Raw genomic sequence first — 14,868 nt, 5'->3', positions numbered from 1 at the left:
TGAGTTGGAAATATTAGTACATGAGGAGGACATAGACCTTGTGGGAATAACAGAGACTTGGTTCGACCCCTCACATGACTGGCTGGCCAATATCCAAGGGTATTCGGTGTACCGGAAGGACAGGGTAGGAAAAAGAGGGGGAGGAATTTGTCTCTACGTCAAGAACAATATAAAGGTGATAGAGAGGAGTGACATTACGGAAGGGATGAGTATGGATTTAGAATCTGTGTGGGTTGAACTCCATAGGGAAGGAGAAAAGGGGAAAGTAATTGTGGGGGTTTGCTATAGGCCACCTAACCAAGGGGAGGAGGTAGAGCTGGAATTTATATCACTGTTGGGTAAAGTGGCAAAATTGGGATCAGTCATCATATTGGGGGACTTCAATTATCCCGACATTGACTGGGATGAGGGGACTACACACTCACAGAAGGCCCGCCTATTCACGGAAACCTTACAGGATAATTACATGTCACAGTTGGTGGATTCCCCTACTAGAGAGAATGCTATCCTGGATCTATTGATCACTAATGACCCAGACATAATCTCGGAGGTTGGAGTCCAGGACAACCTGGGCTCTAGCGATCACAGGATGATCACATTTAGTGTAAATATCAATAGAACAAGGCAAGTGGGGAACATAAGAACCCTAAACTTCAGAAGGGCAAACTTTCCAAAATTGTGCTCATTGATGGAAAGGGTAAACTGGGACCAAACCCTGGGATCCCTGACCACAGAGGAAAAATGGGAATGCTTTAGAACAATATTAAGCAAAGGCATCTTGCAGTGCATTCCTATGGGGAATAAATTTAGAAGAGACAAAGCCAAACCTGGCTGGCTAAACCGTAGCGTTAAAAAACTTATTAGGGGAAAAAAATTGGCCTTCAAGAAATATAAATCAGAGGGCACAGTATCGGCTTTCCACCAATACAAGGAGGCAAATAAGAAAAGTAAACACGAAATCAAGATGGCTAAAATCAACTTCGAGAGACAAATAGCGGAGGATAGTAAAAAAAAACCAAAGAAATTCTTTAAATATATCAACAGCAAAAAAACTAAGGCAGAGCATATTGCACACATAATTAGCGATGATGGGAGGATGGTTACAGAGGACACTGAAAAAGCAACCGTGCTGAATTCTTTTTTCTCATCAGTCTTTACACAGGAAAAGGAGGGGTACACTGACCATGACTGTATGGGGTACACTGACCATGACTGTATGGGGTACACTGACCATGACTGTATGGGGTACACTGACCATGACTGTATGGGGTACACTGACCATGACTGTATGGGGTACACTGACCATGACTGTATGGGGTACACTGACCATGACTGTATGGGGTACACTGACCATGACTATATGGGGTACACTGACCATGACTGTATGGGGTACACTGACCATGACTGTATGGGGTACACTGACCATGACTGTATGGGGTACACTGACCATGACTGTTTGGTTAGTAGTAATACACAGGACTTGCCACTATGGCTAACAGAGGGTGAAATCAGGGAAAGGCTGGATAAACTGAACACAAACAAATCACCAGGCCCGGATGGCGTACATCCGAGAGTACTCAAGGAACTCAGTAAGGTTATATCTAGACCACTGTTCCTGATCTTTGCGGACAGTATTAGGACAGGAGATGTACCAGGGGATTGGAGGAAGGCTAATGTGATTCCGATATTCAAAAAGGGCCAGAGGCATATCCCGGGAAATTATAGGCCTGTCAGTCTGACATCAATAGTATATAAACTTCTGGAGTGGATGATAAGGGACTATATCCAAGAGTTTGCTAAAGACAACAACATCATCAGCAGTAATCAGCACGGGTTTACAAATGGGCGTTCTTGTCAAACCAATCTCTTAGCATTCTACGAGGAGGTGAGCTGTGAGCTAGATAGGGGGAGACCAGTGGATGTGGTGTACCTGGATAGGGGGGGACCAGTGGATGTGGTGTACCTGGATAGGGGCAGACCAGTGGATGTGGTGTACCTGGATAGGGGCAGATCAGTGGATGTGGTGTACTTGGATTTCGCTAAGGCGTTTGATACAGTTCCCCATAAATGCTTAATTTATAAAATAAGGTCTGCAGGTATCGACCGCAGGGTTTGCTCTTGGATACGGAACTGGCTAAAAGGGCGTGTCCAAAGGGTAGTAATAAACAGCGAATACTCAGACTGGTCTGAGGTGGTAAGTGGGGTCCCCCAAAGGCTCAGTCCTGGGACCAACCTTGTTCAATTTATTCATAAACAGCATTGAGGACGGGATCAGGAGTTCTATATCAGTTTTTGCGGATGACACAAAATTGGGCGGGGCAATAACTGCACAGCATGAAGCAGATATCCTACAGAATGACCTGGACAAAATTACAGAGTGGGCAACGACATGGCAAATGAGGTTTAACGTGGAGAAGTGGAAGGTTTTGCACTTGGGGACTAAAAACATAAAAGCACAATACACGTTTGGAGGGGAACCCTTGGGGGAATCAAAAATGGAGAAAGATCTGGGAGTCTTGGTTGATGATAGATTAGGCAACAGCATGCAATGTCAAGCGGCAGAATATTAGCATGCATAAAGAAAGGGATGTATTCCAGAGATAAGACTATAATCCTTCCACTTTATAAAACTCTGGTCCGACCGCATCTGGAGTATTCTGTCCAGTTCTGGTCGCCAGTCCTCAGGAGGGATGTGTTGGAGCTGGAGAGAGTCCAGAGAAGGGCAACTAAACTAATTAGGGGGTTGGAGGACCTTAACTATGAAGAGCGTCTACAATCGCTCGATTTATTCTCCCTGGAGAAGAGACGCCTGAGAGGGGACATGATAGCAATTTATAAATATCTTAATGGGGATCTCAGCTTAGAAAAAAAGCTGTTCATTCGAAGGGATTGCATGAGGACTCGAGGACATACAATGCGATTAGAGGAGAAGAGATTTAACCTCAGGCAACGTGGGGGGTTCTTTACTGTTAGGACTACAAGATTGTGGAATTCTCTACCACAAGAGGTGGTTTCTGTGGGAAGTATGGTGACTTTCAATAGACTCTTAGACTTACATCTCAAGGATCAGAACATTCAGGGGTATGTGAGATGATTACAGCCACACACACCTACACAGGGGGAACTCCGCCCACACACACCTACACAGGGGGAACTCCGCCCACACACACCTACACAGGGGGAACTCCGCCCACACACACCTACACAGGGGGAACTCCGCCCACACACACCTACACAGGGGGAACTCCGCCCACACACACCTACACAGGGGGAACTGGATGGACTATTGTCTTTATTCAACCTCAACTACTATGTAACTATGTAATAAATCCATCTCCATAGAGACATGGGGTGACCCTCATCCAACATCGGGTGACACCCTCCAAAATCATGGGGCAGCTCATTATCAATGGCCATGGTTTTGGAAGGGGATCTCCCAGAAGCTGATGGAGGTGTACAAACATTTGACCATACAATCGTTCGTCCTCTTATGTTTCGCTCTTCTTCTTCAGCTCTTAGATTTTATTTCTGATGATTGGTGTTTGTTTGGTGCCCCGGCAATGTGTGGTACAGGGTGACCCGGAGCCGTGCGCTGCACCATCCTTCTCCCCATTTCTCAGAGCCGCTGCTGACGTTACCACGGCACAATAGCCATGGAAGAGGTGAAAAGTGCAGCTTAATACTGAAGGGACTGAGGATCACGGGATGGAGGCTTTACTGAAGCCCTTACAAGTTGTTATTTAGCCCAGACATTCTGCTAAGCTGGAGGACTGGCAGCACTTGAATAGCGAGAGTGCAGAACAGATTGCATAATGCAGTCATTGAATGCCCAGGGCAGGCTGGGAGAAAAGCTGCTGGGGGGGGGGGGGGGGGAATAAAACGGCTTAGCTGTTTAATTAGCCAGCGCATCACAAAGCCGCACTCAGCCCTCTGCCAAGAGCCACATGAGATGTTTACAGATTGACATTGGATGTACGGCTTGGGATGTGTGTGCCGGGTCAGCCATGAAATCTGGTGGCCGGGGACATGCAGACAAACGCCGTGACCTTTGGTGACACCAGCAAGGCACACAGTACACACAAACACTGGCTAGGCACACTGTACACATAAACACTGGCTAGGCACACAGTACACATAAACACCGGCTAGGCACACAGTACACATAAACACCGGCTAGGCACACTGTACACATAAACACCGGCTAGGCACACTGTACACATAAACACCGGCTAGGCACACAGTACACATAAACACCGGCTAGGCACACAGTACACCTAAACACCGGCTAGGCACACAGTACATATAAACATTGGCTAGGCACACAGTACACATAAACACTGGCTAGGCACACAGTATACATAAACACTGGCTAGGCACACAGCACACATAAACACCGGCTAGGCACACAGTACATATAAACATTGGCTAGGCACACTGTACACATAAACACCGGCTAGGCACACAGTACACATAAACACCGGCTAGGCACACAGTACATATAAACATTGGCTAGGCACACAGTACACATAAACACTGGCTAGGCACACAGTATACATAAACACCGGCTAGGCACACAGTACACATAAACACCGGCTAGGCACACAGTACACATAAACACCGGCTAGGCACACAGTACACATAAACACCGGCTAGGCACACTGTACACATAAACACTGGCTAGGCACACTGTACACATAAACACTGGCTAGGCACACTGTACACATAAACACTGGCTAGGCACACTGTACACATAAACACTGGCTAGGCACACTGTACACATAAACACCGGCTAGGCACACAGTACACATAAACACCGGCTAGGCACACAGTACACATAAACACCGGCTAGGCACACAGTACACATAAACACCGGCTAGGCACACTGTACACATAAACACTGGCTAGGCACACTGTACACATAAACACTGGCTAGGCGCACTGTACACATAAACACCGGCTAGGCGCACAGTACACTTTACTAGTAAATAATAATTCCGGTATATATCTCATAGTTTTTAGGCGTGATAACATTTGTGTAAACCAATCAATAAACATTTATTGGGATTTTTGTTACCATAAATATGGAGCAGAAAACAAATTGGCCTAAAATGATGAAGAAATCAGATTTTTATTTATTTATTTATTGGATGTTTTATTGCAGAAAGTATAAAATATTGTTTTTTTGTTGAGGAGATGAAATACCGCCAGAATGAATCTCTATTGGATGTAAACCTGAACTGAGTGAAAGTTATTTTCCCGGAGCGCTGCGTCCCAATAATCATTGCTGCTGATCTCCTCCAGACTTTTCCAGCCACTTCCTGATTTTCTTCTTTTATTTGTAGAGGTGGAAAAGTGGGATGAAAATATTCACGAGAAAACCGGAGAAGAGAACGTCTCTCAGAGAAGATATTACTTCGAAAATCTGAAGATCTCCGTGCCGCAAATCAAACTCAGCGTCTTCACCTCCAACAAACTTCCTTCTGATCTCAAGGTAAGGAAAATGGAGCCAACGATCTTCCCATAAACATGGAGCCAACTGACCTCCCATAAACATGGAGCCCACTGACCTCCCATAAACATGGAGCCCACTGACCTCCCATAAACATGGAGCCCACTGACCTCCCATAAACATGGAGCCAACTGACCTCCCATAAACATGGAGCCAACTGACCTCCCATAAACATGGAGCCAACTGGCATCCCATAAACATGGAGCCAACTGGCATCCCATAAACATGGAGCCAACTGGCATCCCATAAACATGGAGCCAACTGACCTCCCATAAACATGGAGCCCACTGACCTCCCATAAACATGGAGCCCACTGACCTCCCATAAACATGGAGCCAACTGACCTCCCATAAACATGGAGCCAACTGGCATCCCATAAACACAGAGCCAACTGACCTCCCATAAACACGGAGCCAAGTGGTGTCCCATAACATAGAGCCAAGGGGCGTCCCATAAACATGGAGCCAACTGGCATCCCATAAACACGGAGCCAAGGGGTGTCCCATAACATAGAGCCAAGGGGTGTCCCATAAACATGGAGCCAAGGGGCATCCCATAACACGGAGCCAAGGGGCATCCCATAACACGGAGCCAAGGGGCATCCCATAAACACGGAGCCAACTGGCATCCCATAAACATGGAGCCAACTGACCTCCCATAAACATGGAGCCAACTGGCATCCCATAAACATGGAGCCCACTGACCTCCCATAAACACGGAGCCAACTGACCTCCCATAAACATGGAGCCAACTGACCTCCCATAAACATGGAGCCAACGAGCATCCCATAAACATGGAGCCCACTGACCTCCCATAAACATGGAGCCCACTGACCTCCCATAAACATGGAGCCAACTGACCTCCCATAAACACGGAGCCAACTGACCTCCCATAAACATGGAGCCAACTGACCTCCCATAAACATGGAGCCCACTGACCTCCCATAAACATGGAGCCCACTGACCTCCCATAAACATGGAGCCAACTGACCTCCCATAAACATGGAGCCAACTGACCTCCCATAAACATGGAGCCAACTGGCATCCCATAAACATGGAGCCAACTGGCATCCCATAAACATGGAGCCAACTGGCATCCCATAAACATGGAGCCAACTGACCTCCCATAAACATGGAGCCCACTGACCTCCCATAAACATGGAGCCCACTGACCTCCCATAAACATGGAGCCAACTGACCTCCCATAAACATGGAGCCAACTGGCATCCCATAAACACAGAGCCAACTGGCATCCCATAAACACGGAGCCAAGTGGTGTCCCATAACATAGAGCCAAGGGGCGTCCCATAAACATGGAGCCAACTGGCATCCCATAAACACGGAGCCAAGGGGTGTCCCATAACATAGAGCCAAGGGGCGTCCCATAAACATGGAGCCAACTGGTATCCCATAAACACGGAGCCAAGGGGCATCACATAACACGGAGCCAAGGGGCATCCCATAACACGGAGCCAAGGGGCATCCCATAACACGGAGCCAAGGGGCATCCCATAACACGGAGCCAAGGGGCATCCTATAAACATGGAGCCAGCGAGCATCCCATAAACATGGAGCCAGTGAGCATCCCATAAACTTTGAACCAATGGGCATCCCATAAACACAGAGACAATGAGTAACCCAACTGTCTCCTGCACAGATCCCTGACCTCCGGTATACACAGCGGGCATTGACCAGCATGCCAGTGTGCACACCATATGTGAGGTCTCGGCATTGGACGGATTCCCTCCTCTCATTGTATCTTCCGCTTCATATCTATTCCATGTCTGATTTATGGCCGGACGCCAGGAGACCGCCAAGACTTTCCCCTTCCCAATCATTCTGTCACCTTCCAATCTCATTGTATCTTATTGAACTGATGTCCCCAATCATTCTCCGGACGTCTCCTCACCCGTCACTTCTCTGATCTGCGCTGACCCAGAATGGGCTTCTGACACCTCATTAACTTTCATTCTTTCATGCTCCATTAATCTCCCAGTCCCTGTCTAGAAGTGGCACCGGCTCACCCACCACGCTGCTTCTGCAGGGAATCATCCAGCTGGGCATTCCTACAGAATAAGAGCTGAAGAAAGAGATTCATTCCTTACCAACCCCATGGTGTAATCTGCCACTGGGGACCTCTATGTACCTCAACATTGTGCCTAGACCAGGGGTCCCAAAACTAAGATAAACTTCAGACTTTAGGGGGCCTGGACTGTGCCCAGTGAGAGTAAACAATGCCCCAACTTTTGTATTATGGGGAGATATAGTGCCCCATCATTGGTGTCAGTGGGAGGAATAGTGCCCCATCATTGGTGTCAGTGGGAGGAATAGTGCCCCATCATTGGTGTCAGTGGGAGGAATAGTGTCCCATCATTGGTGTCAGTGGGAGGAATAGTGTCCCATCATTGGTGTCAGTGGGAGGAATAGTGCCCCATCATTGGTGTCAGTGGGAGGAATAGTGCCCCATCATTGGTGTCAGTGGGGGGAATAGTGCCCCATCATTGGTGTCAGTGGGAGGAATAGTGCCCCATCATTGGTGTTAGTGGGGGGAATAGTGCCCCATCATTGGTGTCAGTGGGAGGAATAGTGCCCCATCATTGGTGTCAGTGGGAGGAATAGTGTCCCATCATTGGTGTCAGTGGGAGGAATAGTGCCCCATCATTGGTGTCAGTGGGAGGAATAGTGTCCCATGATTGGTGTCAGTGGGAGGAATAGTGCCCCATCATTGGTCTCAGTGGGAGGAATAGTGCCCCATCATTGATGTCAGTGGGAGGAATAGTGTCCCATGATTGGTGTCAGTGGGAGGAATAGTGCCCCATCATTGGTCTCAGTGGGAGGAATAGTGCCCCATCATTGGTGTCAGTGGAGGAATAGTGCCCCATCATTGGTCTCAGTGGGAGGAATAGTGCCCCATCATTGATGTCAGTGGGAGGAATAGTGCCCCATCATTGGTCTCAGTGGGAGGAATAGTGTCCCATCATTGGTGTTAGTGGAAGGAATAGTGCCCCATCATTGGTGTCAGTGGGAGGAATAGTGCCCCATCATTGGTGTCAGGAGGAGGAATAGTGCCCCATCATTGGTGTCAGGAGGAGGAATAGTGCCCCATCATTGGTGTCAGTGTGAGGAATAGTGCCCCATCATTGGTGTCAGTGTGAGGAATATTGCCCCATCATTGGTGTCAGTGGGAGGAATAGTGTCTCATCATTGGTGTCAGGAGGAGGAATAGTGCCCCATCATTGGTGTCAGGAGGAGGAATAGTGCCCCATCATTGGTGTCAGTGGGAGGAATAGTGCCCCATCATTGGTGTCAGTGGGAGGAATAGTGCCCCATCATTGGTGTCAGTGGGAGGAATAGTGTCCCATCATTGGTGTCAGTGGGAGGAATAGTGTCCCATCATTGGTGTCAGTGGGAGGAATAGTGCCCCATCATTGGTGTCAGTGGGAGGAATAGTGTCCCATGATTGGTGTCAGTGGGAGGAATAGTGCCCCATCATTGGTGTCAGTGGGAGGAATAGTGCCCCATCATTGGTCTCAGTGGGAGGAATAGTGCCCCATCATTGGTGTCAGGAGGAGGAATAGTGCCCCATCATTGGTCTCAGTGGGAGGAATAGTGTCCCATCATTGGTGTTAGTGGAAGGAATAGTGCCCCATCATTGGTGTCAGTGGGAGGAATAGTGCCCCATCATTGGTGTCAGGAGGAGGAATAGTGCCCCATCATTGGTGTCAGGAGGAGGAATAGTGCCCCATCATTGGTGTCAGTGTGAGGAATAGTGCCCCATCATTGGTGTCAGTGTGAGGAATATTGCCCCATCATTGGTGTCAGTGGGAGGAATAGTGTCTCATCATTGGTGTCAGGAGGAGGAATAGTGCCCCATCATTGGTGTCAGGAGGAGGAATAGTGCCCCATCATTGGTGTCAGTGGGAGGAATAGTGCCCCATCATTGGTGTCAGTGGGAGGAATAGTGCCCCATCATTGGTGTCAGTGGGAGGAATAATGTCTCAAGAACCAGATAAAGCAAAACAAAAGGGGCCACAGTTTGGAGACCACTGTTCTAAACCAACCCAGGGCCCCTAACCTTAGGTGACCTTCAAGTTAGTCTCCCTTATTGTCCCTTAGATTGACCAGTAAGAAGGTGAAAGGGGTGGGACCAAGTGGAAAATTTAACTAGGAAGTCAGTATTTGCATACAAGCTCCCAGGTTTGAGGTCTAAATGCTGTGTGATCTTGTGACCGGTATAGAGGGGATGGGACCAAGCGAAGACTTCAGCTAGACACAGAAAGTAGACCCATCCACCATCTGAGTAGCTGTGTGAAATATGACCCCCCCCCTTCCTCCCGCTCACCCCCTCTCCTTCCTCCCTCTCCCTCTCACTCCCTCTCCCTCTCACCCCTCCTCTCCTTCCTCCCTCTCACCCCCCCCCTCTCCTTCCTCCCTCTCACCCCTCCTCTCCTTCCTCCCTCTCACCCCTCCTCTCCTTCCTCCCTCTCACCCCTCCTCTCCTTCCTCCCTCTCACCCCTCCTCTCCTTCCTCCCTCTCACCCCCCCTCTCCTTCCTCCCTCTCACCCCCCCTCTCCTTCCTCCCTCTCACCCCCCCCTCTCCTTCCTCCCGCTCACCCCCCCTCTCCTTCCTCCCTCTCACCCCCCTCTCCTTCCTTCCTCTCACCCCCTCCTCCTTCCTCCCTCTCACCCCCCTCCTCCTTCCTCCCTCTCACCCCCCTCCTCCTTCCTCCCTCTCACCCCCCTCCTCCTTCCTCCCTCTCACCCCTCCTCTCCTTCCTCCCTCTCACCCCCCTCTCCTTCCTCCCTCTCCCCCCCCCTCTCCTTCCTCCCTCTCACCCCCCTCTCCTTCCTTCCTCTCACCCCCTCCTCCTTCCTCCCTCTCACCCCCCCCTCTCCTTCCTTCCTTCCTCTCACCCCCCCTCTCCTTCCTTCCTCTCACCCCCCTCTCCTTCCTCCCTCTCACCCCCTCCTCCTCCTTCCTCTCACCCCCCTCCTCCTTCCTCTTTCTCACCCCCCTCCTCCTTCCTCTTTCCCATCCCCCTCCTCCTTCCTCCTTCCTCCCTCTCACCCCTCTCCTCCTTTCTTCCTCTCACCCCCTCCTCCTTCCTCCCTCTCACCCCCCTCCTCCTTCTTCCCTCTCACCCCCCCTCCTCCTTCTTCCCTCTCACCCCCCTCTCCTTTCTCCCTCTCAACCTCCCCCTCTCCTTTCTCCCTCTCACCCCCCCTCTCCTTTCTCCCTCTCACCCCCCCTCTCCTTTCTCCCTCTCACCCCCTCTCTCCTTCCTCCCTCACACCCCCCCTCTCCTTCCTCCCTCACACCCCCCCCTCTCCTTCCTCCCTCACACCCCCCCCTCTCCTTCCTCCCTCACACCCCCCCTCTCCTTCCTCCCTCACACCCCCCCCTCTCCTTCCTCCCTCACACCCCCCCTCTCCTTCCTCCCTCTCACCCCCCCTCTCCTTCCTCGCTCTCACCCCCCCCTCTCCTTCCTCGCTCTCACCCCCCCCTCTCCTTCCTCCCTCTCACCCCCCCTCCTCCTTCTCACCCCCCCTCCTCCTCCTTCCTCCCTCTCGCCCCACTCCTCTTTCCTCCCTCTCACCCCCCTCTTCCTCCCTCTCACCCACCCCCCTCTCTCCTTCCTCCCTCACCCCCCTCTCTCCTTTCTCCCTCTCACCCCCCCCCTCTCCTCCCCCTCTCCTTTCTCCCTCCCCCCTCTCTCTCTCCTTCCTCCCTCCCCCCTCTCTCTCTCCTTCCTCCCTCTCCCTCCCCCTCTCTCTCCTTCCTCCCTCTCCCTCCCCCTCTCTCTCCTTCCTCCCTCTCCCTCCCCCTCTCTCTCCTTCCTCCCTCTCCCTCCCCCTCTCTCTCCTTCCTCCCTCTCGCCCCCCCCCCTCTTCTTCCTCCCTCTCGCCCCCCCTCTTCTTCCTCCCTCTCGCCCCCCCTCTTCTTCCTCCCTCTCGCCCCCCCTCTTCTTCCTCCCTCTCGCCCCCCCTCTCCTTCCTCCCTCTCGCCCCCCCTCTCCTTCCTCCTGCTCTACACAATCGTCCACTTACCCGTGTCTGCATTCTCAGTCTGCCTCCCTGTTGCGGCCTTCCATCACCTTCCTATAATCGTGAATGGAGGCTCATTATTGCAGTGGTTTAAGCCCCTCCCATTCATGTCTATTGGAAGGTGCTGCACAGGTGTGCACTGCATAGGAGGCGGCAGCCGCAGTCAGGAAAAGGTAAAGAGGCATCTGGGTGGAGGGGGGATGGGAAAGATCAGAGTAGAGAGGCCAATTAGGGAAATATTCTAAAGTGGACCTGTCCATTACCATTCACTGATTGACCTTCCTTTTCTGGAATTGGGGTTCGGATATTCTGTAATGAGGGGTTTCTCCTCTAGGGGTTCGGATATTCTGTAATGAGTGGTTTGTCCTCTAGGGGTTCAGATATTCTGTAATGAGGGGTTTGTCCTCCTCTAGGGGTTCGGATATTCTGTAATGAGTGGTTTGTCCTCTAGGGGTTCGGATATTCTGTAATGAGGGGTTTGTCCTCTAGGGGTTCAGATATTCTGTAATGAGGGGTTTGTCCTCTAGGGGTTCGGATATTCTGTAATGAGGGGTTTGTCCTCTAGGGGTTCGGATATTCTGTAATGAGAGGTTTGTCCTCTAGGGGTTCGGATATTCTGTAATGAGAGGTTTGTCCTCCTCTAGGGGTTCGGATATTCTGTAATGAGGGGTTTGTCCTCTAGGGGTTCGGATATTCTGTAATGAGGGGTTTGTCCTCCTCTAGGGGTTCGGATATTCTGTAATGAGGGGTTTGTCCTCTAGGGGTTCGGATATTCTGTAATGAGGGGTTTGTCCTCTAGGGGTTCGGATATTCTGTAATGAGGGGTTTGTCCTCTAGGGGTTCGGATATTCTGTAATGAGTGGTTTGTCCTCCTCTAGGGGTTCAGATATTCTGTAATGAGTGGTTTGTCCTCTAGGGGTTCGGATATTCTATAATGAGAGGTTTGTCCTCCTCTAGGGGTTCGGATATTCTGTAATGAGTGGTTTGTCCTCTAGGGGTTCGGATATTCTATAATGAGAGGTTTGTCCTCCTCTAGGGGTTCGGATATTCTGTAATGAGTGGTTTGTCCTCCTCTAGGGGTTCGGATATTCTGTAATGAGAGGTTTGTCCTCTAGGGGTTCGGATATTCTGTAATGAGAGGTTTGTCCTCTAGGGGTTCGGATATTCTGTAATGAGGGGTTTGTCCTCCTCTAGGGGTTCGGATATTCTGTAATGAGTGGTTTGTCCTCCTCTAGGGGTTCGGATATTCTGTAATGAGAGGTTTGTCCTCTAGGGGTTCGGATATTCTGTAATGAGAGGTTTGTCCTCCTCTAGGGGTTCGGATATTCTGTAATGAGGGGTTTGTCCTCTAGGGGTTCAGATATTCTGTAATGAGGGGTTTGTCCTCTAGGGGTTCGGATATTCTGTAATGAGGGGTTTGTCCTCTAGGGGTTCAGATATTCTGTAATGAGGGGTTTGTCCTCTAGGGGTTCGGATATTCTGTAATGAGGGGTTTGTCCTCTAGGGGTTCGGATATTCTGTAATGAGAGGTTTGTCCTCCTCTAGGGGTTCGGATATTCTGTAATGAGAGGTTTGTCCTCCTCTAGGGGTTCGGATATTCTGTAATGAGAGGTTTGTCCTCTAGGGGTTCGGATATTCTGTAATGAGAGGTTTGTCCTCCTCTAGGGGTTCGGATATTCTGTAATGAGGGGTTTGTCCTCTAGGGGTTCGGATATTCTGTAATGAGAGGTTTGTCCTCTAGGGGTTCGGATATTCTGTAATGAGTGGTTTGTCCTCTAGGGGTTTGGATATTCTGTAATGAGGGGTTTGTCCTCTAGGGGTTCGGATATTCTGTAATGAGGGATTTGTCCTCCTCTAGGGGTTCGGATATTCTGTAATGAGGGGTTTGTCCTCTAGGGGTTCGGATATTCTGTAATGAGGGGTTTGTCCTCCTCTAGGGGTTCGGATATTCTGTAATGAGGGGTTTGTCCTCTAGGGGTTCGGATATTCTGTAATGAGGGGTTTGTCCTCCTCTAGGGGTTCGGATATTCTGTAATGAGAGGTTTGTCCTCCTCTAGGGGTTCGAATATTCTGTAATGAGTGGTTTGTCCTCTAGGGGTTTGGATATTCTGTAATGAGGGGTTTGTCCTCCTCTAGGGGTTCGGATATTCTGTAATGAGGGGTTTGTCCTCCTCTAGGGGTTCGGATATTCTGTAATGAGTGGTTTGTCCTCTAGGGGTTCGGATATTCTGTAATGAGGGGTTTGTCCTCTAGGGGTTTGGATATTCTGTAATGAGGGGTTTGTCCTCTAGGGGTTCGGATATTCTGTAATGAGGGGTTTGTCCTCTAGGGGTTCGGATATTCTGTAATGAGGGGTTTGTCCTCTAGGGGTTCGGATATTCTGTAATGAGAGGTTTGTCCTCTAGGGGTTCGGATATTCTGTAATGAGTGGTTTGTCCTCTAGGGGTTTGGATATTCTGTAATGAGAGGTTTGTCCTCCTCTAGGGGTTTGGATATTCTGTAATGAGAGGTTTCTCCTCCTCTAGGGGTTCGGATATTCTGTAATGAGGGGTTTGTCCTCTAGGGGGTTTGGATATTCTGTAATGAGGGGTTTCTCCTCCTCTAGGGGTTCGGATATTCTGTAATGAGTGGTTTGTCCTCTAGGGGTTCGGATATTCTGTAATGAGGGGTTTGTCCTCCTCTAGGGGTTCGGATATTCTGTAATGAGAGGTTTGTCCTCCTCTAGGGGTTCGGATATTCTGTAATGAGAGGTTTCTCCTCCTCTAGGGGTTCGGATATTCTGTAATGAGAGGTTTGTCCTCCTCTAGGGGTTCAGATATTCTGTAATGAGAGGTTTGTCCTCTAGGGGTTCGGATATTCTGTAATGAGTGGTTTGTCCTCCTCTAGGGGTTCGGATATTCTGCAATGAGAGGTTTGTCCTCTAGGGGTTCGGATATTCTGTAATGAGGGGTTTGTCCTCTAGGGGTTCGGATATTCTGTAATGAGTGGTTTGTCCTCTAGGGGTTCGGATATTCTGTAATGAGGGATTTGTCCTCTAGGGGTTCGGATATTCTGTAATGAGGGGTTTGTCCTCCTCTAGGGGTTCGGATATTCTGTAATGAGTGGTCTGTCCTCTAGGGGTTCGGATATTCTGTAATGAGTGGTTTGTCCTCTTGGGGTTCGGATATTCTGTAATGAGGGGTTTGTCCTCCTCTAGGGGTTTGGATATTCTGTAATGAGAGGTTTGTCCTCTAGGGGTTCGGATATTCTGTAATGAGGGGTTTGTCCTCCTCTAGGGGTTCGGATATTCTGCAATGAGAGGTTTGTCCTCTAGG

General features: G+C 49.8%; 2 protein-coding genes across 2 annotated transcripts in view; one reads left to right on the top strand and one right to left on the bottom strand.

Moving 5' to 3' along the window:
• The window catches only part of CFAP107 (cilia and flagella associated protein 107), a 498,422-nt gene that overhangs the window by 208,829 nt on the left and 274,725 nt on the right, over positions 1-14,868 (bottom strand). The gene's annotated exons all lie outside the window — the stretch shown is intronic.
• VPS13D (vacuolar protein sorting 13 homolog D) overlaps positions 1-14,868 on the top strand; it is a 431,274-nt gene that overhangs the window by 329,433 nt on the left and 86,973 nt on the right. The window contains exon 62 of the mRNA XM_082274036.1: positions 5,343-5,491. Within this exon, the coding sequence (XP_082130162.1) occupies positions 5,343-5,491 (149 nt within the window). The remainder of the gene's footprint in view (positions 1-5,342; positions 5,492-14,868) is intronic.

The sequence above is a fragment of the Pelophylax lessonae genome (assembly GCF_965119305.1).
Source record: "Pelophylax lessonae genome assembly, chromosome: 12".
In the NCBI taxonomy this organism is placed as follows: Eukaryota; Metazoa; Chordata; class Amphibia; order Anura; family Ranidae; genus Pelophylax; species Pelophylax lessonae.
The sequence above is the reverse complement of the archived record's forward strand: the minus strand, read 5'-3'. Positions and strand labels throughout refer to the sequence as shown.